The 17,416-nt window shown below is 42.1% G+C and overlaps 1 protein-coding gene across 8 annotated transcripts in view; it reads right to left on the bottom strand.

The window, feature by feature from the left end:
* Nucleotides 1-17,416, bottom strand: part of POU2F1 (POU class 2 homeobox 1) — a 668,152-nt gene that overhangs the window by 131,014 nt on the left and 519,722 nt on the right. For all 8 annotated transcript variants that reach the window (XM_085621115.1, XM_085621114.1, XM_085621116.1 and 5 more), the window contains one exon: nucleotides 12,062-12,207. In XM_085621115.1, the coding sequence (XP_085477241.1) occupies nucleotides 12,062-12,207 (146 nt within the window). The remainder of the gene's footprint in view (nucleotides 1-12,061; nucleotides 12,208-17,416) is intronic.

Raw genomic sequence — 17,416 nt, 5'->3', positions numbered from 1 at the left:
ACTACACACCAACTGAAAAGGACAAATCAGATTTTACAGATACAGATAGCACAGGCTCTGGGAATAACTCAAGCGATTCATCATTCGACGGCCAAAAAGGCAATCATAGACGCAGAGGCAATCGTCCCAGAAGGAATAGGGGTACATACCAACACCTTGGTCCATACCAACAACCACCGTTTGGATGGAACCCCTTTATGCAAGCACCTTTTCAACCACCACAATTTGGATATCAATGGCAACCCTATCAACAACCTTTTTAGGGAGAGGCCGGACACACAGAGGAGGCAACCGGAGATGACCCAGGGTACAGTGGGAAACAAACAGAGAAGACCCTACGGCACAGGAACCGAGACCCAGTACGAGCAAGAACACACGGGAATACTAAACCTGAGCACCAGAGTCCTCTCAAAAACACAAGAAGAAGTGCTAAAGAAAGGACTAGGCTTTGTCCCGACGAATAGGTCTAACCTCTTCAATTTAAGAATTGAACTAGCGGAATTTTTCAGTCGCCTTCGATTATCTGTGTTCTTTTCGGAAACAGAGGGATCTGAAGAATTGGCCGACACTGGAGATAAAAACACTGGCCTAAAAAAGAAATCAAAATTCATCCCTCCCAACCACACCATGCCACCAGCACTACTAGCCTTTGAAAAGGCGGTAACACTGGAAGTCGATCAACTTAAAGATAAGAACCTTAGATCGTTCAACAATTTCACATCTATGGAACGGCGTACACTGGCGGAATTTGATCAGATGCAGGACATCATCAAACCAGCGGCTAAGGGAGGAGCAACAGTGATCCTACCCATCGCAATGTACAACATGGAATGCCTAAAACTATTAAATGACTCCCGAAACTACTCACGGTTGCAGAGAGATCCAACGGAGAACCTAAAATCAGAAATACATGAGATGGTAACGAAAGCTACAGAAGAGGGATGGATTACTACCGCGGAGGGGAATTTTTTAAAAGAGAATGACCCAAAGATACCATACTTTTACATTCTCCCGAAAGTACATGAGAACATCAATCCACCACCGGGAAGACCAATTGTTTCAGGCATCGGTTCGGCACTCGAACCACTCTCAAAATTTGCTGACCACTTCCTAAGACCAATGGTACAAACAATGCCTTCGTACCTAAAAGATACACAGGACATCACATCTTGTTGAAACTCCAACTACTAAGATTTGATCCAACCACCGATCACTTGATGACCCTCGATGTGGAAGCGCTTTACACCAGCATTCCACAAGAAGCTTCTCTAACGGTGATAGAGAAACTACTGAGATCAGAGAATTGGACATCAATAACACCGATAAAGTTTGTTGTTGATTGTGTAAGATTAGCCCTGACTAGAAATTACTTCGAATTCGAAGGAGAGTACTTCCTACAAACTCATGGTACATCTATGGGCATGACCTGCGCACCTAGCGTAGCTTGCCTTTACGTCCACAACTTCGAAACAACTTTCATTTATAGTGATACAAACCCCTATCAAATCAATCTGGGTGCGTGGAAACGTTTCATCGACGATGTATTCGTCACCCGGAAAAGAGATGCTGACAGAGCTCATGATTTTCTGGCTTGGTTGAACTCCAGGGATGAGTACCTGAAGTTCACGATGACCTTGGCAAGAGATTCCATTACCTTCTTGGATTTAAAGATCTGGCCAACTGAGGGGATACTAAAAACAGAAGTGTTTTACAAACCGACTGATGTTAACAACTTACTCAGATATGACAGCTTTCACCCCAAAGCTCTAAAAGATAACCTGCCAGTAGGTCAATTTCTAAGATTGAGAAGAAATTGTACAGACAAGGCGAAATATGAACTCCATGCTGAACAACTAACAAATAAATTAAAGACAAAATCTTATCCAAAAAGATTGATCAAACAAGCATACAAAAGAGCGAAGAACAGCAACCGAGAGGGATTGCTTGAACCAAGAACCAAAACTGAGAATAAAAGAATGGTTTGTGTCACCACCTTCGGAACAGAATCCAATAAAATAAAAGGAATTGTCCTACGACATTGGAGAACCCTAAACTCAGGGGGGTCTGGGATTGGAAAAACCATTATTTGCCTTCAGGAGAGGAAAGTCAATCCGGGACGCTGTTGTTCACACCCGTCCAAATAAGAGGCAAACAAGAACAGGACAGCAAAATACTTTATGGAATCTCCCAGAAGTGGTAGGACACTTCCCATGTGGATCCTGCAGCGTATGTAGATTAACAACAGCCACCAAGGAGATTGACGTAGGCCTAAGAACCCCTTGGCAACAACGTACCTTCAGCAATTGCAACAGCCAAAACGTAGTCTACTTAATAACATGTAAATGTAAGAAGACATACATTGGCATGACCACACGGAAAGTGAAGACTAGAATAAATGAACATCGGAGCACATTTAGATGTGGTAAAACAATTACCAAAATGATGAGACACTTCCAAACCCAGAAGCATAATGAGAATGACTTCACTTGGACTGGGATTGAAAAATTACCAAATAGCTGTAACGAAGGACAACTACTGAAACTGGAACAGAGATGGATCTACTGTCTGTCAAGTGCAACGCTGGGTCTAAACGAGGAAATCCCGTGGACCTCCCCGACGTAAACAGAACACTATAAATGTTCAGCTGTTGTATTTGGTAAATGCAGTATACATAAATTAACATAATCAACTATAACTTAGGCTCCAAATACTAGCCTTAAACAAATCCTATGTAGCAGGGCAGAAATAAACATCTATAATACCATCACGTAAACACTAGATTTCAGCACGTATAAATAAATGACAGTACTACAAATATTCGGCACCCAACACACGCTTGCCCATATTGTAGGAACCAACAATTAATTAATATACAACAATGAGATATTGTTCAAAAGTAATACTGACACTACGGAATACATCAGTAGGGGTTGGAAGTACAGATCACCATCAATAGGACACATGAATACATGACATAGCGCCTGGGCTGCAACCATACTCTCCACATACTCGTTTACATTCAGGAGTCATAACCGGGGAGTGAAATAATCGCCACGAACCTTGGCTGTAACCACACTCTCCACATACTCGTTTACATTCCGGAGTTCAAAACATGATGTTAAGAAGTCCCGATCTGAATTGTATAAGTCTCGGGGCTAAATAAAGTTACACACATTGAAATAAAAAAGAATTAGATCCACGCCGCAACGAAAGAATATCTCACAAACGACATTCAAAACTACACTACCCAGAAATCCTGTGCATCAATTAGACACATGCCAAACATCCCGGCATCCACCCTCCTAACCATAGAGACCACTCGGGACCGGATAGAGCGACTAATCAACACAAGGAATACGCTCTACTTATGGCCCCTATATCGGTGAAACCTCTCCGACGGCAGACGATGTGTCCCGAGAGGTGGAATAGCGGGTGGTATCTTTGATGAAGTAAGTGGGGATAGAATCTCATCTATTCACGGAGGCCCCCGATTTAATTACACTTGACACTCGGAAGGCAGCATAAAAACTGTTGCCTCGATAGACTAAGGGGGAGGATAAGATGCCTGCTGACCGCACATTTAGAACACAGAACGCGAGGTTCCAAGATTTATTGGGCAACTAGAAACTGCACCGCTAGCTATTTCCACATTTGACATAATTCTGAGCTTGATCGGGTATGCGAATGCAGCGACTGTTCGCTACGTGTTTGGGATAATACCATTATGAGTTATGGGGAAGACACACATCGAGAAAATAAAGTGAATATTCTGCATAGATGTTGATACCACGCTTGTCAGATATATAAGAAACAAGTCGTTATGATTTTCAAAAGAATCAGATAGCATGTGACCAATATCGTTTATTCAATCTAGTGTTTGACTACAAGACATCACCCTTACACATGAGAGCTGCATGGTGCAAGTAGGCATCTTCCAGTAGGTGAGAAACAATTTGTCAATGCTCTATTAAACAAATATGGTCGGAATGATTCATTCTCCTTTCACCTTAGATGAGAACAATGAATATATCTTGTCTAGAGGTGTTCAAACAAGCACTATATAGCACAGTAATTAAAGGAATTCTAATAAATGAATTCACAACACCACGCTTAGCGCTTTTCTCGAGATATTAGAGATTGCGGCGTTTGGTTTCAACCAACATAACAGTTGTGGTTTCCACACTTACTATCCGATAATCCCTTTTAGAGAGCACGTAGTGCGGTGATTGGACTTCAGTGAATTGGCACTCTGTATGGATTAAACTTTCTAGTCCACTAAGCCACAAATAGTGAACACGTAGTCAGGTGGTGCACTTACACTCCACCTTCATTGTAGCAAATAAGAGCACAATATAGGCACAGTAGTATTTTCAATATGTTTATAAAGTATAAATGTTGTACTGCTTCTGTTTGATATCTCTAATAGAAAATCGACTGGAGTCGGAGTACGAATACGTACAGGTGAGTGCATTAGGCCTCACTTCCGGGTTGCATGTAACACATGCACTGACCCACGGCAGGGACATATAAGATACAGAACAAAAATATATCGCCCTGACGAAGGCCCCCAGACCCGATTGGGCTATTTATAAGGGCCGAAACATGTTGGCATAAAATTGAGGGCACATTTGAATTAAATTAGATTCAAAATAACCCCAACACAAAGTTTTTAACGATACCAAGAGTACCCAAGAATAAAGGACCAAACAAGGGTATACTCGCAGGTATTTTTAATTTCAACCTGGTTCCCTGCTTAACCAGTTACTCACTTATCTAAGCACTCCCATTATATCTTTGGTTTAGTCCGCCCAGAGAGTACCATCTACTCTGGGTGTGGAGTATCTGCCTATGATGAAGCATGTCACTATTATGTGAGTGAGGCTTTTACTTCAATATCTTTGATATTCCACCTGACAATTAGGTATTGGAAAAGTACTCCACTACAGCTGAAGATTATGAGTTTCCACTCTTCCAACAACAGTTGCTTATTGTGAAAAAAGTTTAGTCCGGGAGAACGCAACTGTGTTGTTACTCTCTCACTCTCCACGTGTGAAGAACATATAAGTTCTATTGGCAGAAGAAATCATCCCTATCTGGATAAAATTGTTCAATGAAATATTGAGGGGCATCTCTCCACTACTGGATTCATGGAACAAAGCTGTTATTACATTAATCTTAAAGCCTGGGAAAGACCCCACACAATGTCAGTCCTACCGCCCAATATCATTATAGAACTGTGACTATCGCATGGATAATTAATTGCTCGACCAAGTAAAGCAGTGGGGCCGATAATTCACGAAGACCAGCAGGGCTTCCTCCCAGGGAGGCAGATAAAAGACATAGTACACACTTTAATTGGCTCAATAGACCTGGCCATGACACACACAGTGTCCCACTATTGATAATTACCCTAGACGCCGCAAAAGCCTATGATCGGGTTAATTGGCAGTATCTTGGAATAACATTGAAGGCTTTTGGCTTTGATGAGACCTTTAGGGAGGTTCTTAAAAAAAATCTATAAAGCTCACCGAGCTCAAATTGTAGTAAATGGTAACCTTACAGCCCCTGGACAAATAGGGCGTTGCACCAAACAACGGTGCCCGTTATCTCCTATTCTTTTCGACCTATATATCGAGTCCCAGGCCCAAAGTCTGAGGCAAAACAAGGACATACCTCCCTTTATCACAGGCGGCTTCTCTAAGAAGCTAGCCTTATATGCTGACGACCTGATCATGTTTACGTCTGATGCTAATCAAGCCCGCTCAAAAATCAACAGGAGAGGAAGGGTTCAACACGGCTAGTCCCCTCAGTAGAATATCCAAAATCAACAAAGCCAGTGTACAATAATTTGAAACAAGGGGCACTCTAGTTAATGCGATACATTAAACAAACGAGCAAAGAGCCACAGATTCCCTGTGAACCGTTATGTTCAGGGAAAGCAAGTTTGGCCGCTATGGAACAATACCCAGTGGGTATGAAAAAAGCCCTCACTCGCCAACCTGGTTGGTGACATGCTTCATCATTGGGCTTCCACTGGGACGACCGAATGTCATCCCAGTGTGCTGCGACGCCAGGTTACTGCGGAGCGGGGTTTGTTGCGAGTTCACACCACCGGGGCTGCGCACATCCCCCTCTGGTCCTGACGAATGCCGGATTAACACTCCATGAGGCAGAAACATGTTGACCGCCACGGAGTGAACCAGGTCTTTTATTTTTTTGACCCTCACTCCTTTTTACTCCTTTCCAATTAAGCAAAATTATTAAAGTTTCTTTTTGACTTGATTGGATATTTTAAATTCACTTTCCCCACACAACAAACCCCGCTCCGCAGTAACCTGGCGTCGCAGCACACTGGGATGACATTCGGTCGTCCCAGTGGAAGCCCAATGATGAAGCATGTCACCAATGTGTGTTCCGCCCAAGTTTGCTTATCTGTTTGACAATATACCCTTGGTGTTTGATAAGAGTCTTCTAGTTAAAATCCAGGGAAAAATCACTGCATTTTTATGGGCTGGCAAGGGGATTAGGCTATCATGGAAAAAGTTAAGACGTAAGCTCTCACACAGCGGTTTGGGTCTACCTGATTTCCAACTATACCGCTGGGCATACCAACTAAAGATCTGTAGGATGCTTCTTCTCAGGCCAGACGACACTTTGGTCGGTCGCATATTCAAGTCTATGTTGGCAGACCGTCTATTTGAGGGGTCTATGTATAAATTTGGTGCCCCCAAATTCTTAAAATAAGTTTGTCTGAAGGACTTGTATGCTGCTGCTAAACTATGGTTTGATTGCCATTCATGTTTAGGCATACCCTACTACAGCGAATAGGCACCCATGTAGGACTCCTCGGGAACACCGGAGTGCCTTTAGACGCCCTAGCAAAACCACTGAAATTAGCGGGTGTCACACATTAGGGGGAACAGTGTGGAAATAACTGTTTGCCTTGGGATACCTGGAGAAACGTGACCAATGGCACGCTATCCAGATTTAAATATCAGATTTAAATATCAAATCTCAATGTGGTGTAGGAACCAGCAGTGGCACTCTTCCTCTGATAACTCAATTGAGGAAGACCTAAAAGACTCACATCCAAGGAAAATGGAAGTATCACTTTGGTACAATCATTTACTCACCGCATCGGATAGAAAGTTGAACCACCCTCATCTGGTCTGGGAGAATTGCTTGCCCGACGAGGAGCTGAAAAATGTATGGCAAGTATCTCTAGACAAGCTTTACCCACTGATCAAATCTGCTGCACTAAGGAGAAACCACTTTTTTTACGCTCCACAGGATCTATTGGTCCCCACTCAAGTTGTCCAAAATAAGAGGTGGTGGAGAAGCCAGATGTACAAGATGCGGTTCCTAGGAGGCGGACGATATCCACATGTTTACCACCTGTCCACTGATGAGAGTTGGCATATAATGTGGGTGAGACCCTGTCAGATGCATTGGGCAAATAAGTTGAGGTAAGCCCTTTGTTAATCCTGTTTCGTATTGTGCAGCCTTCTGTGGGCACGGATGGCCTTTCCGGATTACAGAGCAAACTTGTATTTTTTACTGGATTCTTTTAGCAAGAAGGGAAATATGTCAGAATTGGTGCCAGGAGGCCTCTCCAACATGAAGCGACTGGTGGAATTCTGTGAGATTCTTAAGGGACTTGGACCAAAAGGTTAATTGTTTTAGAAAAAGAACAGAGCTTGGGCTAGTTTGGAGGTTATTAGACTCTTAAAAATAAGTTGCAGTAGGAATAATGTGTCCAATGATTACATCTCTTGGTCAGCTCATGATGTACAGCATGGGCTGCGTCTCGTATGAACATCAGCTGAGATCGGACCCCAAGATATAACCAATTGGGATAGTTAAGACTGAGAGGATGCTTATTCCATTGAGGTTATATGAGGGCAAAAAACAAAATTATATATATATATATATATATCTATATCAAATGAGCATGATCTTTCCTAGGAAATGTAGCCAGCACATTCAATGATTTTAACACAGATCACTGAACTGTGCCTGAATCAATATTTATGGTGCACTGTTCATTTGATGACAAACATTAAACTCTGGACAATATGGAAGATACAAACACATTCTATTTTCTAATTCCATATGACTTAACATATAATCTGGTGTAAGCCGGACCTCTCACTTACTGATGTTTCGATAGGTACAATTCTTAGTTTGTTTTGATTTCCACATGGTCACTATGCATGTGACAGGATTGTCATTTGTCCTTGTGATGCCTCGAAACAGACTTTGCAACACTTTATGTTCTTTTGACAATTTTATGAATTGTAAGCTAAAACGGTTTTTAATCCCATTTTTAAAACCAGAGAAACTTTGCGTGTTGTATTTAAGCTTGATCATTTGAACAGCTAGCTGAAGCATGTTTTGTGGTAGGGTGGATTCTTCTTAAGTGTTTTGTGCAAAGTCACACCACTATGTCAGTAACTTCCATGCAGAGTTGATAAAGATTTTATTTAATTTTACTGTGTACTTTTAGGATAATAAAAGTTACAAATCAAATAAGGTTTTGAAATTGAATCACAGTATTAAAAAGACACTAGGATCATACAGCCATCAACTTGAAATGACAGCAACGTGTATATGCACAGACAGTAACAGGAAATATGTCAAACGTCCTTGAGCCTTCTAAACTGATAAAAATTAACACACTCTGGCTATACAACAAGCACTAATTATTAGTTCACTGTATTTAGCGACGGTACAAAGGACATGGCAAGAAACTGGGGGCAAGGTAAAAGCAGTTTTTGATTTCCAAGTAATAGTAAAAAGTTACATTATCAGTCTTTTGCACAATAATTATACAGATTATTCTTTCACCTACCCACATAGTCAAATGTTTATTTGGTTGACACATTTTCAGGCTGTAGAAAAAAAAGGTGCATTCTTCACAACTAATCTAAGAGCGTACCTTGCCATTAACCCGGATTCCCTATGGAGATCTCGAAAAATATTACAAAGGAATACAGGTGGAAATCTAAATGAAAAGGACTTTAGGTGCTTTCCGAGATCAGTTGCCTAGACAGAGAAAAATGGAAAATGGTAGGGTAGGTAGTAGTGGTGATCACTTCACGCATGTGAAATGCATGTTAATACTCCTAAAACAAAATATATGTTAGAAAAAAGTGAATCAAAACGGGCTCAGGCTTTCGTATCTCTGAAAATGCATACAAATGAGGTACATTTGCATTCATTAACTGGAACTTTAATATCAATTTAGCTAATCTGCACAGTGAATGAATTCATCTGCTTATCTTTAATAAGGCCTGAAAACTTGAAAGGTTTTTGGATTGCGAAAACTTGCATGCAATTAACAGCTGTGAACACATTAGGTCTGCAGAGAAAATAATAAGTCCCAAGAAATACATCTGCCACTGGTGGGAGGATAAAGAGGACGGTTAAGCAGAGAACCCAGTGAAAAACACTTCTAGAAGTTGATACATTAGGATATCAAATACAGATTACTAAAACAGTGCCAAGGAGTGCATGGCAAAAAGGTTCATTTATAATGCCCACATTAGGCAAACCAGGGTGAAAGGCAAATAGGTAATATTGAATTGTCACCGACGCATACATAACAGCTGTTAAAATGCTAGAAAAGGCATGGAGATGAGTGGTAGCACCACAAGTTGAAATAAAACGTCTCAGTGAATAACCCAGATGAACCAAGAACAGAGAAACTAGACAATGTTCTTCACAGTTTCGAGCAGATGAGACTTCACTAAATGCCTAAGTTGTGGACTAACAAGGAGGAATTGATCATATGAAGAGAAAAATAAAACGTGAAAATGCTGAACAGTAAACTGTTGCATAGCGACAATAAAAAGAAGTAAGCCCATGTAGATACTGATGTAATTGCTAAAGATCTACATAGAAAAATAACCCTGAATGTTCATCCTATGGCAGCAACCTTTATTAAACATAGGAGAAAACAATCTAGTCTCTAATGCATAAAATGATGCATTAGGAATGTATTAGGCATCCATCCTCACGATAACATATGCACAGTAGGGGATATTTAAGCAACAAACCCATATTGAATAAATACCCAGGCACTCAAAGGCAGCATCAGTTGGAATAGGACTCCTTGTAACATGCTAGCAAAAGGTACCATGACCGAGTATCTGCATAGTGCCTTTAAAACAAGCAGTTTCAAGATGATGAACAGGCATCTGAACAAGAAGTAATGAGTTGTTGAATAGAAGATGATATGAGTTTTCAAGGGATGGCTAAATTAAGCTTGCAATGGCTCTAGCGTACAGCTTGGAGTACACTGCAGCAAAGTTTCTGGTCATACTTATCAAAACACAGGTCACCCCAGTAAGAGTGGCTGGGGGTTTCAATTGGCCAATTACCGCAGAGTTGAGGGGTCTAAATTGTTTTGAGGCATTTGAACCCGATTTTGCAATAGGTTGGGGCAAAAATGAACAGGTACTTCAGATAGAGGCCACACAATTTAAAATGTATCCTATTTACAACTTTTAGGCAGTGCTGGGATTGTCTAACTAGGGATATTTGATCCCTCGTCTAGATTTCTAACATTTCCTTCGGAGCAAATCAGTTTCACTCGTTTCCTTGCAGTGGTAATGCAGAGGGTCGTCTCATAATCAATTCTAGCGATAAAGTAAAGTTTTGTGGCAATTTGCCTGCGTCTCCCAGAGTTTTGTGCAACCCAGTCAAGATTGTTTTTTTTTAATGTCAGAGTAAATGGGAATGCTCGGTTTGAACAGCTGAGGTAGTTAGTTTAGGATAGTTGTTTCATAGTCCCAAATTGGAACAGATAACCATTATATTTTTGTAAATGTCGAGGCTTTTTTAGTTTAATTCTCAAGTAAACTTAAAAATACCCTGAACATCCAGCACTTCTAGTAAAGGTATGTAACATTGCAGAGCTACATGAAAGGGTGCAGCAGGAAAAGAGTTCTTCTAAGGAACACTGTTTCACCACCTTCAATGACTTTAGCCATAGGTACCTATCAGCAGAATCATGTCTGCATTTCAAAGACGACAATCAATCTCGTGTTCTTGTGATTTCAGCAGGTATTCAGATGGTGCATATCCTATATCTAGTAAATGTGATAATGGCTTTGTTGTGACCGCTCTGAAAGGCTCCGCAACAGGACATAGGGGGTTTCTGTCTCTCCTTCACCGATTTCTTCAGGCATGATTATTTTCAAGTACTTTAGCTGCAGTGGAGCCACAAACCAACATTTTGCGATTTTAGTCAATAGTCTTGAACCCCGGGGATTTACGCATCTTACAAATCGGTGAAAACATCGGATTGGGGAAAAAAGTAACAGTGAGCTGTGGATCTTTGTGCCTGTACCATGCAAAAAGAGGAATTATATCATGGGTACTGCCCTTTTTTGGGTAGTTGCATGTTATCTGGGGACCATACCCACACACATCAGCTGCTGGAGTCATTCTGTGAGGAGTATGGGCTTATTTCTTAAGGAAAAGAACCTGCAGGAGGAAGTATCCATTAGAACATCGTTTGTTAACCTTTTGACTTCTGTGGTCCCACACTGAATCATTATTGTAATTGGGGGACACCCACTGAGTCATTATTGGAAGACGGAGACCCCTACTTAAGTCATTTCAAAGATTTGAACCTACGAACACTACACAAAAATATAAAAGTATACACCAAACAAATGCTCAGATATGAAAATGTTGTTAAATTCACAATTAAATACAAAAAAGATTTCAAATCTTGGATTTTGCTTCTTAGTTGATACATACTTTAGTAATTTTGTAAAACAGCTGCAGAACCCAGAGTAGGCTTCGCAGACCCCCAGTTAAGAGCTTCTTTATTAGAACAAGTTTAACAACTGCAGCATTTCAATGCTATTACACAGAAAGCATGTTAAAACTTACACAAGGTTTTGCTAGCATAAGTAAGCTGTGGCACATACTCGATCATGATATTTATATAATGATCACCGCTTTTGATCACAGCTGTAAAGCAGGCATTGCCACAATCAAATTACAATAAATTACTCTCAGGTAGTACATTTAATTGCATAATACTAACCTCCAGAAAACTCTTCTCTAAGGCCACTCGTATGTTGGTCTCTATGCTGGTGCGCTTTTTCCTCCTGCGGTTCAAACCCTCAATTCCTAATCCAGGTGAATTCAAGGAACTTGGACTTGATAGAGCCGCATCAGATGTGAGGTTCTCTGGAGAAGAGCAGAGTGTTATTTAGTGGTGTTTTCCTAGGCACAACATACACGAAACAGGCAAACAAGTTACTTCGCGTCTGTAACATTCTTTCTGGTGGATACTCTAAACAAAGATTCCTCACCTTGTGAATATCCCCAGATGCCAGACTGGATGTGAAATTTCAAAAATCAGTGTTCCTGTGCACCGAAAGGTGGCGCTGTGCAGCTCCGAACCAACATTGTACCGCTCTGGGAGCGACTAAGAGGGCTGCATAGAAGCACCACCCACGCGCGGAAGTTAGTTTCTTTCACACTCTTGTTGGGGCCCTAAGATGTGTAGAAAAATGGCAGATTGCAACAACCAATGTGCAGATTACTAAATCGGGACTTATTTTTTTGGATGAAAAAGGAAACCATTCGACAGAACAGGGAGGTAGGAGGGAAGTGAGGAATCTGCAGTTAGAGTGTAAGTGAGGAAACGGGATGCATTATATGGTGTGGTTGCGCGACTTACCAAACCCAATAGGACCAGTTTCGTTTATGAACCCCTTAGCTCGACCCTGGGTTACTGTGGTTCTGAGCAGTTCGGCTTACACAAAGGAAACAGTGTAAAGCATTTAAACAGCACCAAAACAATTGCAGAAGAAATATGAGACACTCAAGAAATCAATCTGCAAATATATGTTGTATTTACATAATTTGTGACAACAAAAAAAGAAAAAGATCCACTGGAAGGTTCTGGAGATACAGAATTTACAAGATACAGTAAATTTGCACTTTACTTAACCATAAACAAGCACTGGCAAATTCAACATATTTGACACAAACGTTTTTAAGAAAAACTTGGTTAAGTATCAATGCGGCTTCTCAGAGTTACTCTGGGCAACCAACCCCAACTGTGAACTACTCAGGGGGATTAGCAAGGAACTCCGAAAAAGTAACCTCAAGAAAAGAAGCAGTTTTAATTAGTTCTAGGCCTTTTATCCCCTTGCCATTGACTCCTATGGAAGTGGTCCTGATGCAAGGGGTGCAGGATGCTGAAGATGCTAGGGGTCGACGTTCCTCGAAGTACTTTTGAACCTGGCTGAAGGCCAGTTCCCACTGGGCTACCAGTTGCCTGGTATCGTGGCCATAGTGGAATCCTTCCTTGGGTGATAACCTGTCTTCTGGATGTCCAAGATGCACTACAATGCAACTTTTGAGTAGAGGGTCCTGGTCTCTAGTGCTCAACAGCAGCGACAATTCGAAGATCTGGGCTAACAACTCACCCCTACAGGCTTCTTCAGCTGTTGTGGCCCTCTGCTATGAACAGGAGGTAAGCCAACTGACCCTTGGAGTCTCTTGCTTCCGCTGGGCACAGAAAATTACTTCTCCACAAGCAGGACACAGCAGGTACAGACACTTCTCCTTTGCTAGCCACCAGGTTCAGCAGGTGCAGTCTTCGCGCAGCCTCTCATCACCGGGTTCTTGGTGCAGCAGGGCAATCCCTCGGTCCTCTTCTCCAGTCCAACGAGATCCGAGCTCGGGGTACCCTTTTTATGCCCAGAAAATGATCTCAGGGTAGGAAGTGGTCAGTAACCAATGGGCTACTAGGTTGCCTCCCTGCTGATGCCAATTTTCTGCAAAGTGTGGCATCTGGCTATGCCAGAATTCCCTATTCTGCCCACTCTCAAGATGGCAGAATCTCTCTCTATCTCTAGAGCTCAGTAGCCTATTACTGGGGAGGGCTACAAGCCCATAGAACAAAAAGGTTCTATGTCCCTGCTGCCAGTCTGTCTACCCTGGCAATAGAGCAGCACCTGAAATTGAAATTTGAAATTAAATTTGTACTTGAAAAGCGCACTGCTGCCCCAGCAACGGGGCGTCCTGGCGCTTGTACTCATACCACTGTGGACCCTTCCTGGCTTTCCCTGTGAAATGTCCACTCCTAGGCACCCCCAAGGTGAAGCCAGGCATCGCCAGCGCTGTTGGGGCCGTTGTGGAGATTAAGCAAGCTATTGCCCAGAGTTGCAGAGTGGGACCCATGATTATAGTAGGCACTGAGGCGAGAATTATCAGGTCCGAGGAAATTGAGCCCAAGACCCGCCGAGGCGGGAATTGAACCCTGGTCCCGGGCCAGATGTCTGCATCAGGGTCTGCCGCTCTAACCATTGAGCCACACTTCTCCACTTCTCCCATGTGCACTCACCATCTGTTTATCAAAGGCGGCTTCTCCTTTGAAGTTTGCCTTTTGGGCTAACAACCATTGGCTTCCTGCCTGGAAGAGGTAACGGCAAGCCCCTATTGTGTCTTTTTTTGGGAGTTGTTCACACGTCTCCCCTGTAGGAAAGTGCTCCTTTTTTTGCATGGTTGACCCCAGTTTTTGTCTGATGTTGATGCTCTTTGACCAAGTGTGCCCTGGGTTCCTGCCAACAAGGCACACAGGGTCTATGTTCTTTCCCTAAAACTGAACTGTTGAAAACCCAATTGGCAACTCTCTGGCCACATGTAAATCCCTTGTAAAAGGCACCATGGTACCAAGGGCACTGTGACCAGGGAAGGCCAATAAGGACTGTAGCACATATGGTGCCACCCTTAGAGGCCCTGTACCTCAAAATAAAAATCTCTCTCTCTCTCTATGAAAGCTTTTATAACAGTAATTTTATACACTGATGTGTTGTCTATTCTGGAGATATGCAATAGCTGCACAATATAATCTTATAGTAGTATATGCTAATCTCCAGCAGTTTGTAAATGCAATATGTATAAAATAAGTGTTTGTACCTTTGCTTGAAGAGGATTAAAGTTTTGTTTGTGACAGAATATAACTAAACGTTTCCATTTTGCTGCATAACATTGCCTTGTAGTTGGTTTACGAGCTTCTTTAAGAATGTTCATACAGCCTTGAGGCAAATTTAAGTATCCAAACTCCAAGACTTCAGGAGCCAAATTGAAAGATTCATTTTCTGGGGGCTGGGACATCTTAATGTTCCATGGTTCTGCGTGAGAAGGTCCAGGTTGAAGTGAAGCTTCTCGTGTGGGACAAGAGATAGTTCCATGAGTGTTGAGAACCACAGTTGTCGAGCCCATGTGGGAGCTATTAGTGCCATGGTGAGCGATGTTGGCCTGGGTTTCCTGACCGCAAATGGAAGAAGTGGGAGAGGTGGAAAAGTGTATGAAAATATACCTGACCAGTTCATCCATCGAGCATTGCCTTTGGACTGCTGGTGGTGATTTCTGCTTGTGAAGTGTGGACATTTCACATTATCTTTTGTTGCAAAGAGGTCTATCTGTGGGAATCCCCATTTGCGAAAGTATGGTTGAAGACATTTGGGTACATTTTCCATTTGTGGACTTATTGTGATAAGCTCAGAAAGTACACAATCTGATTGCTTGTCCCTGGAACAGGTTCTGCTAAAAGATGAATGCTGTTATGTATTGCAAACTTCCATATTTTCTAAGCTAAGTGAGATAATTGGAGAGAGAGTGTCTCCCCAGGTTTTTGAAAATAATACATTGTTGTCATATTGTCTGTTCGAATAAGAACAACTTTGTGCTGTAGCTGAATTAGGAAGGCTTTGATCGCTAGATGAACAGCTTGCAGCTCTAGGTGACTGATTAGTAGATTTGTGTGTTTGGAATCCCATAGTCCCTGAATAGTAAGGTTATGACTGCTAAGCAGTTTGTGAATACTCTTGGTGCTGTAGTGATTCCAAAGGGAAGAACTGTGAACTGATGATTTACCTGAAATAGAAATCAGAGGTATTTTCAGTGTTCTGGATGAATTGGTATAAGAAAAAATAGGCTTCCTTTAGATCTAAGGTTGCCATGAAGTCTCTTGTTTGTGATAAAGGGATGATCTCTTAACCATGCATGTCTTATTAGAAGACTAGTATTTATACTACTAGCAGCAGTGTGCACAGCATCTAATAGAGTTGTTGGTGATAAGTTTGCCTTCATTAAGAATCTCTTGACCTCTTTTTCTGTGCTCCTCTGGAAGATGATGAAGGTTCTCCATTTCGTCCCAGCGGACCCGGACATATCTTGCTAGTAATGCTTGGCTAAACGCCATAGATCAGCTATTTGTACCGCAACTCTTTTACCAGAGGCATCCATAAGGTTGCATTCCTTTTCTGGTGCAGGTGCTTCTCCAGTTGTTTGGGATTTAGCCCTTCTCCTAGCATCGGATACTGCTAAAGAGTCAGGAGTTATTTGACCTCTAATAAAAATGAGGTCTGAAGGTGGTGGTTTGTATTTTATTTTTTCAATGTGAGGAGTAATTATTCTTGCTTTGACTGGTTGTTTAACAATGTAATCTGCATGAAGTGTCATACCCTTTAGAAGTGGGAAGTATTGTGTCCATCTGTGTATTAGATAAAGTTTCAAAGAGGAAATCCTCCTCTATTGAATCCTGATGAAAAGTGGCTGTTCTGGCTATAAGATCCTGATAAGCAGATGCATCATCAGGTGGTGATGAACAGCTACGATATAAATCAGGATTTCTTTCAACATGAGGGTCAATATTATAATCTTCCCAAGGATCCCCTGGTTGTGTGTCATCTGGGATGGCTTGATCCTCATCTGTTGGTGACTTAGGAGACATATTACCAGCCTCAGACAATTGTGGTGAGGGAGGTGGGGTGGTGTTCATTGTGGTACAGGTGAAGAGATAGAGAGGCCCCTTGCTGTAGGCTGAATTTTCGTAGCCGAGCTGGTGGACGAGGCTTCTGAGTCATGTTTTCTGTGCAAACCATGGCTTGTGTTCAGTGGCAGCTCGTAAGCAGTTCTTGGTGGAGGCTGAGGATTTGTATTTCGTTACAGGGGTAGAAGTACTCACGGTACATTGTTTTTGTGCTAGCTGAAGAGTGGCAGACTCTTCTTCTGATTGAGACTCTGAGTCTTGTATGGAAAGGGATTCTTTTTGTGCCGCTGAAGCCTCTCCCTCCTCCTCTTTTTGACCGAAGATGTCGGTGACATCATCCATTTGCTTGCGCGGCATCACTCGTCATCTAGCCCTTTGATTTCCAAGAGTTTTACTGGACCAAAAAGACTTACAGGCCTCACAGGTGTCCTCTCGATGTTCGGCGAGAGACATAAGTTGCAAACTGGATGTTGGTCGGTGTGAGGGTATTTGGGGTGGAACATCAGACAGAAATGGAACACAGTGGGTTCCATTAGCAGGTCATTCTCGATCTCATTCGAAATGGAGTGGTGTTGCCAGGCTGGGAATTGCCCGTAGTCTAAAGAG

This window comes from Triturus cristatus, chromosome 8 (assembly GCF_964204655.1).
Source record: "Triturus cristatus chromosome 8, aTriCri1.1, whole genome shotgun sequence".
Classification (NCBI taxonomy): Eukaryota; Metazoa; Chordata; class Amphibia; order Caudata; family Salamandridae; genus Triturus; species Triturus cristatus.
This window is presented reverse-complemented; position numbering and strand designations above follow the sequence as displayed.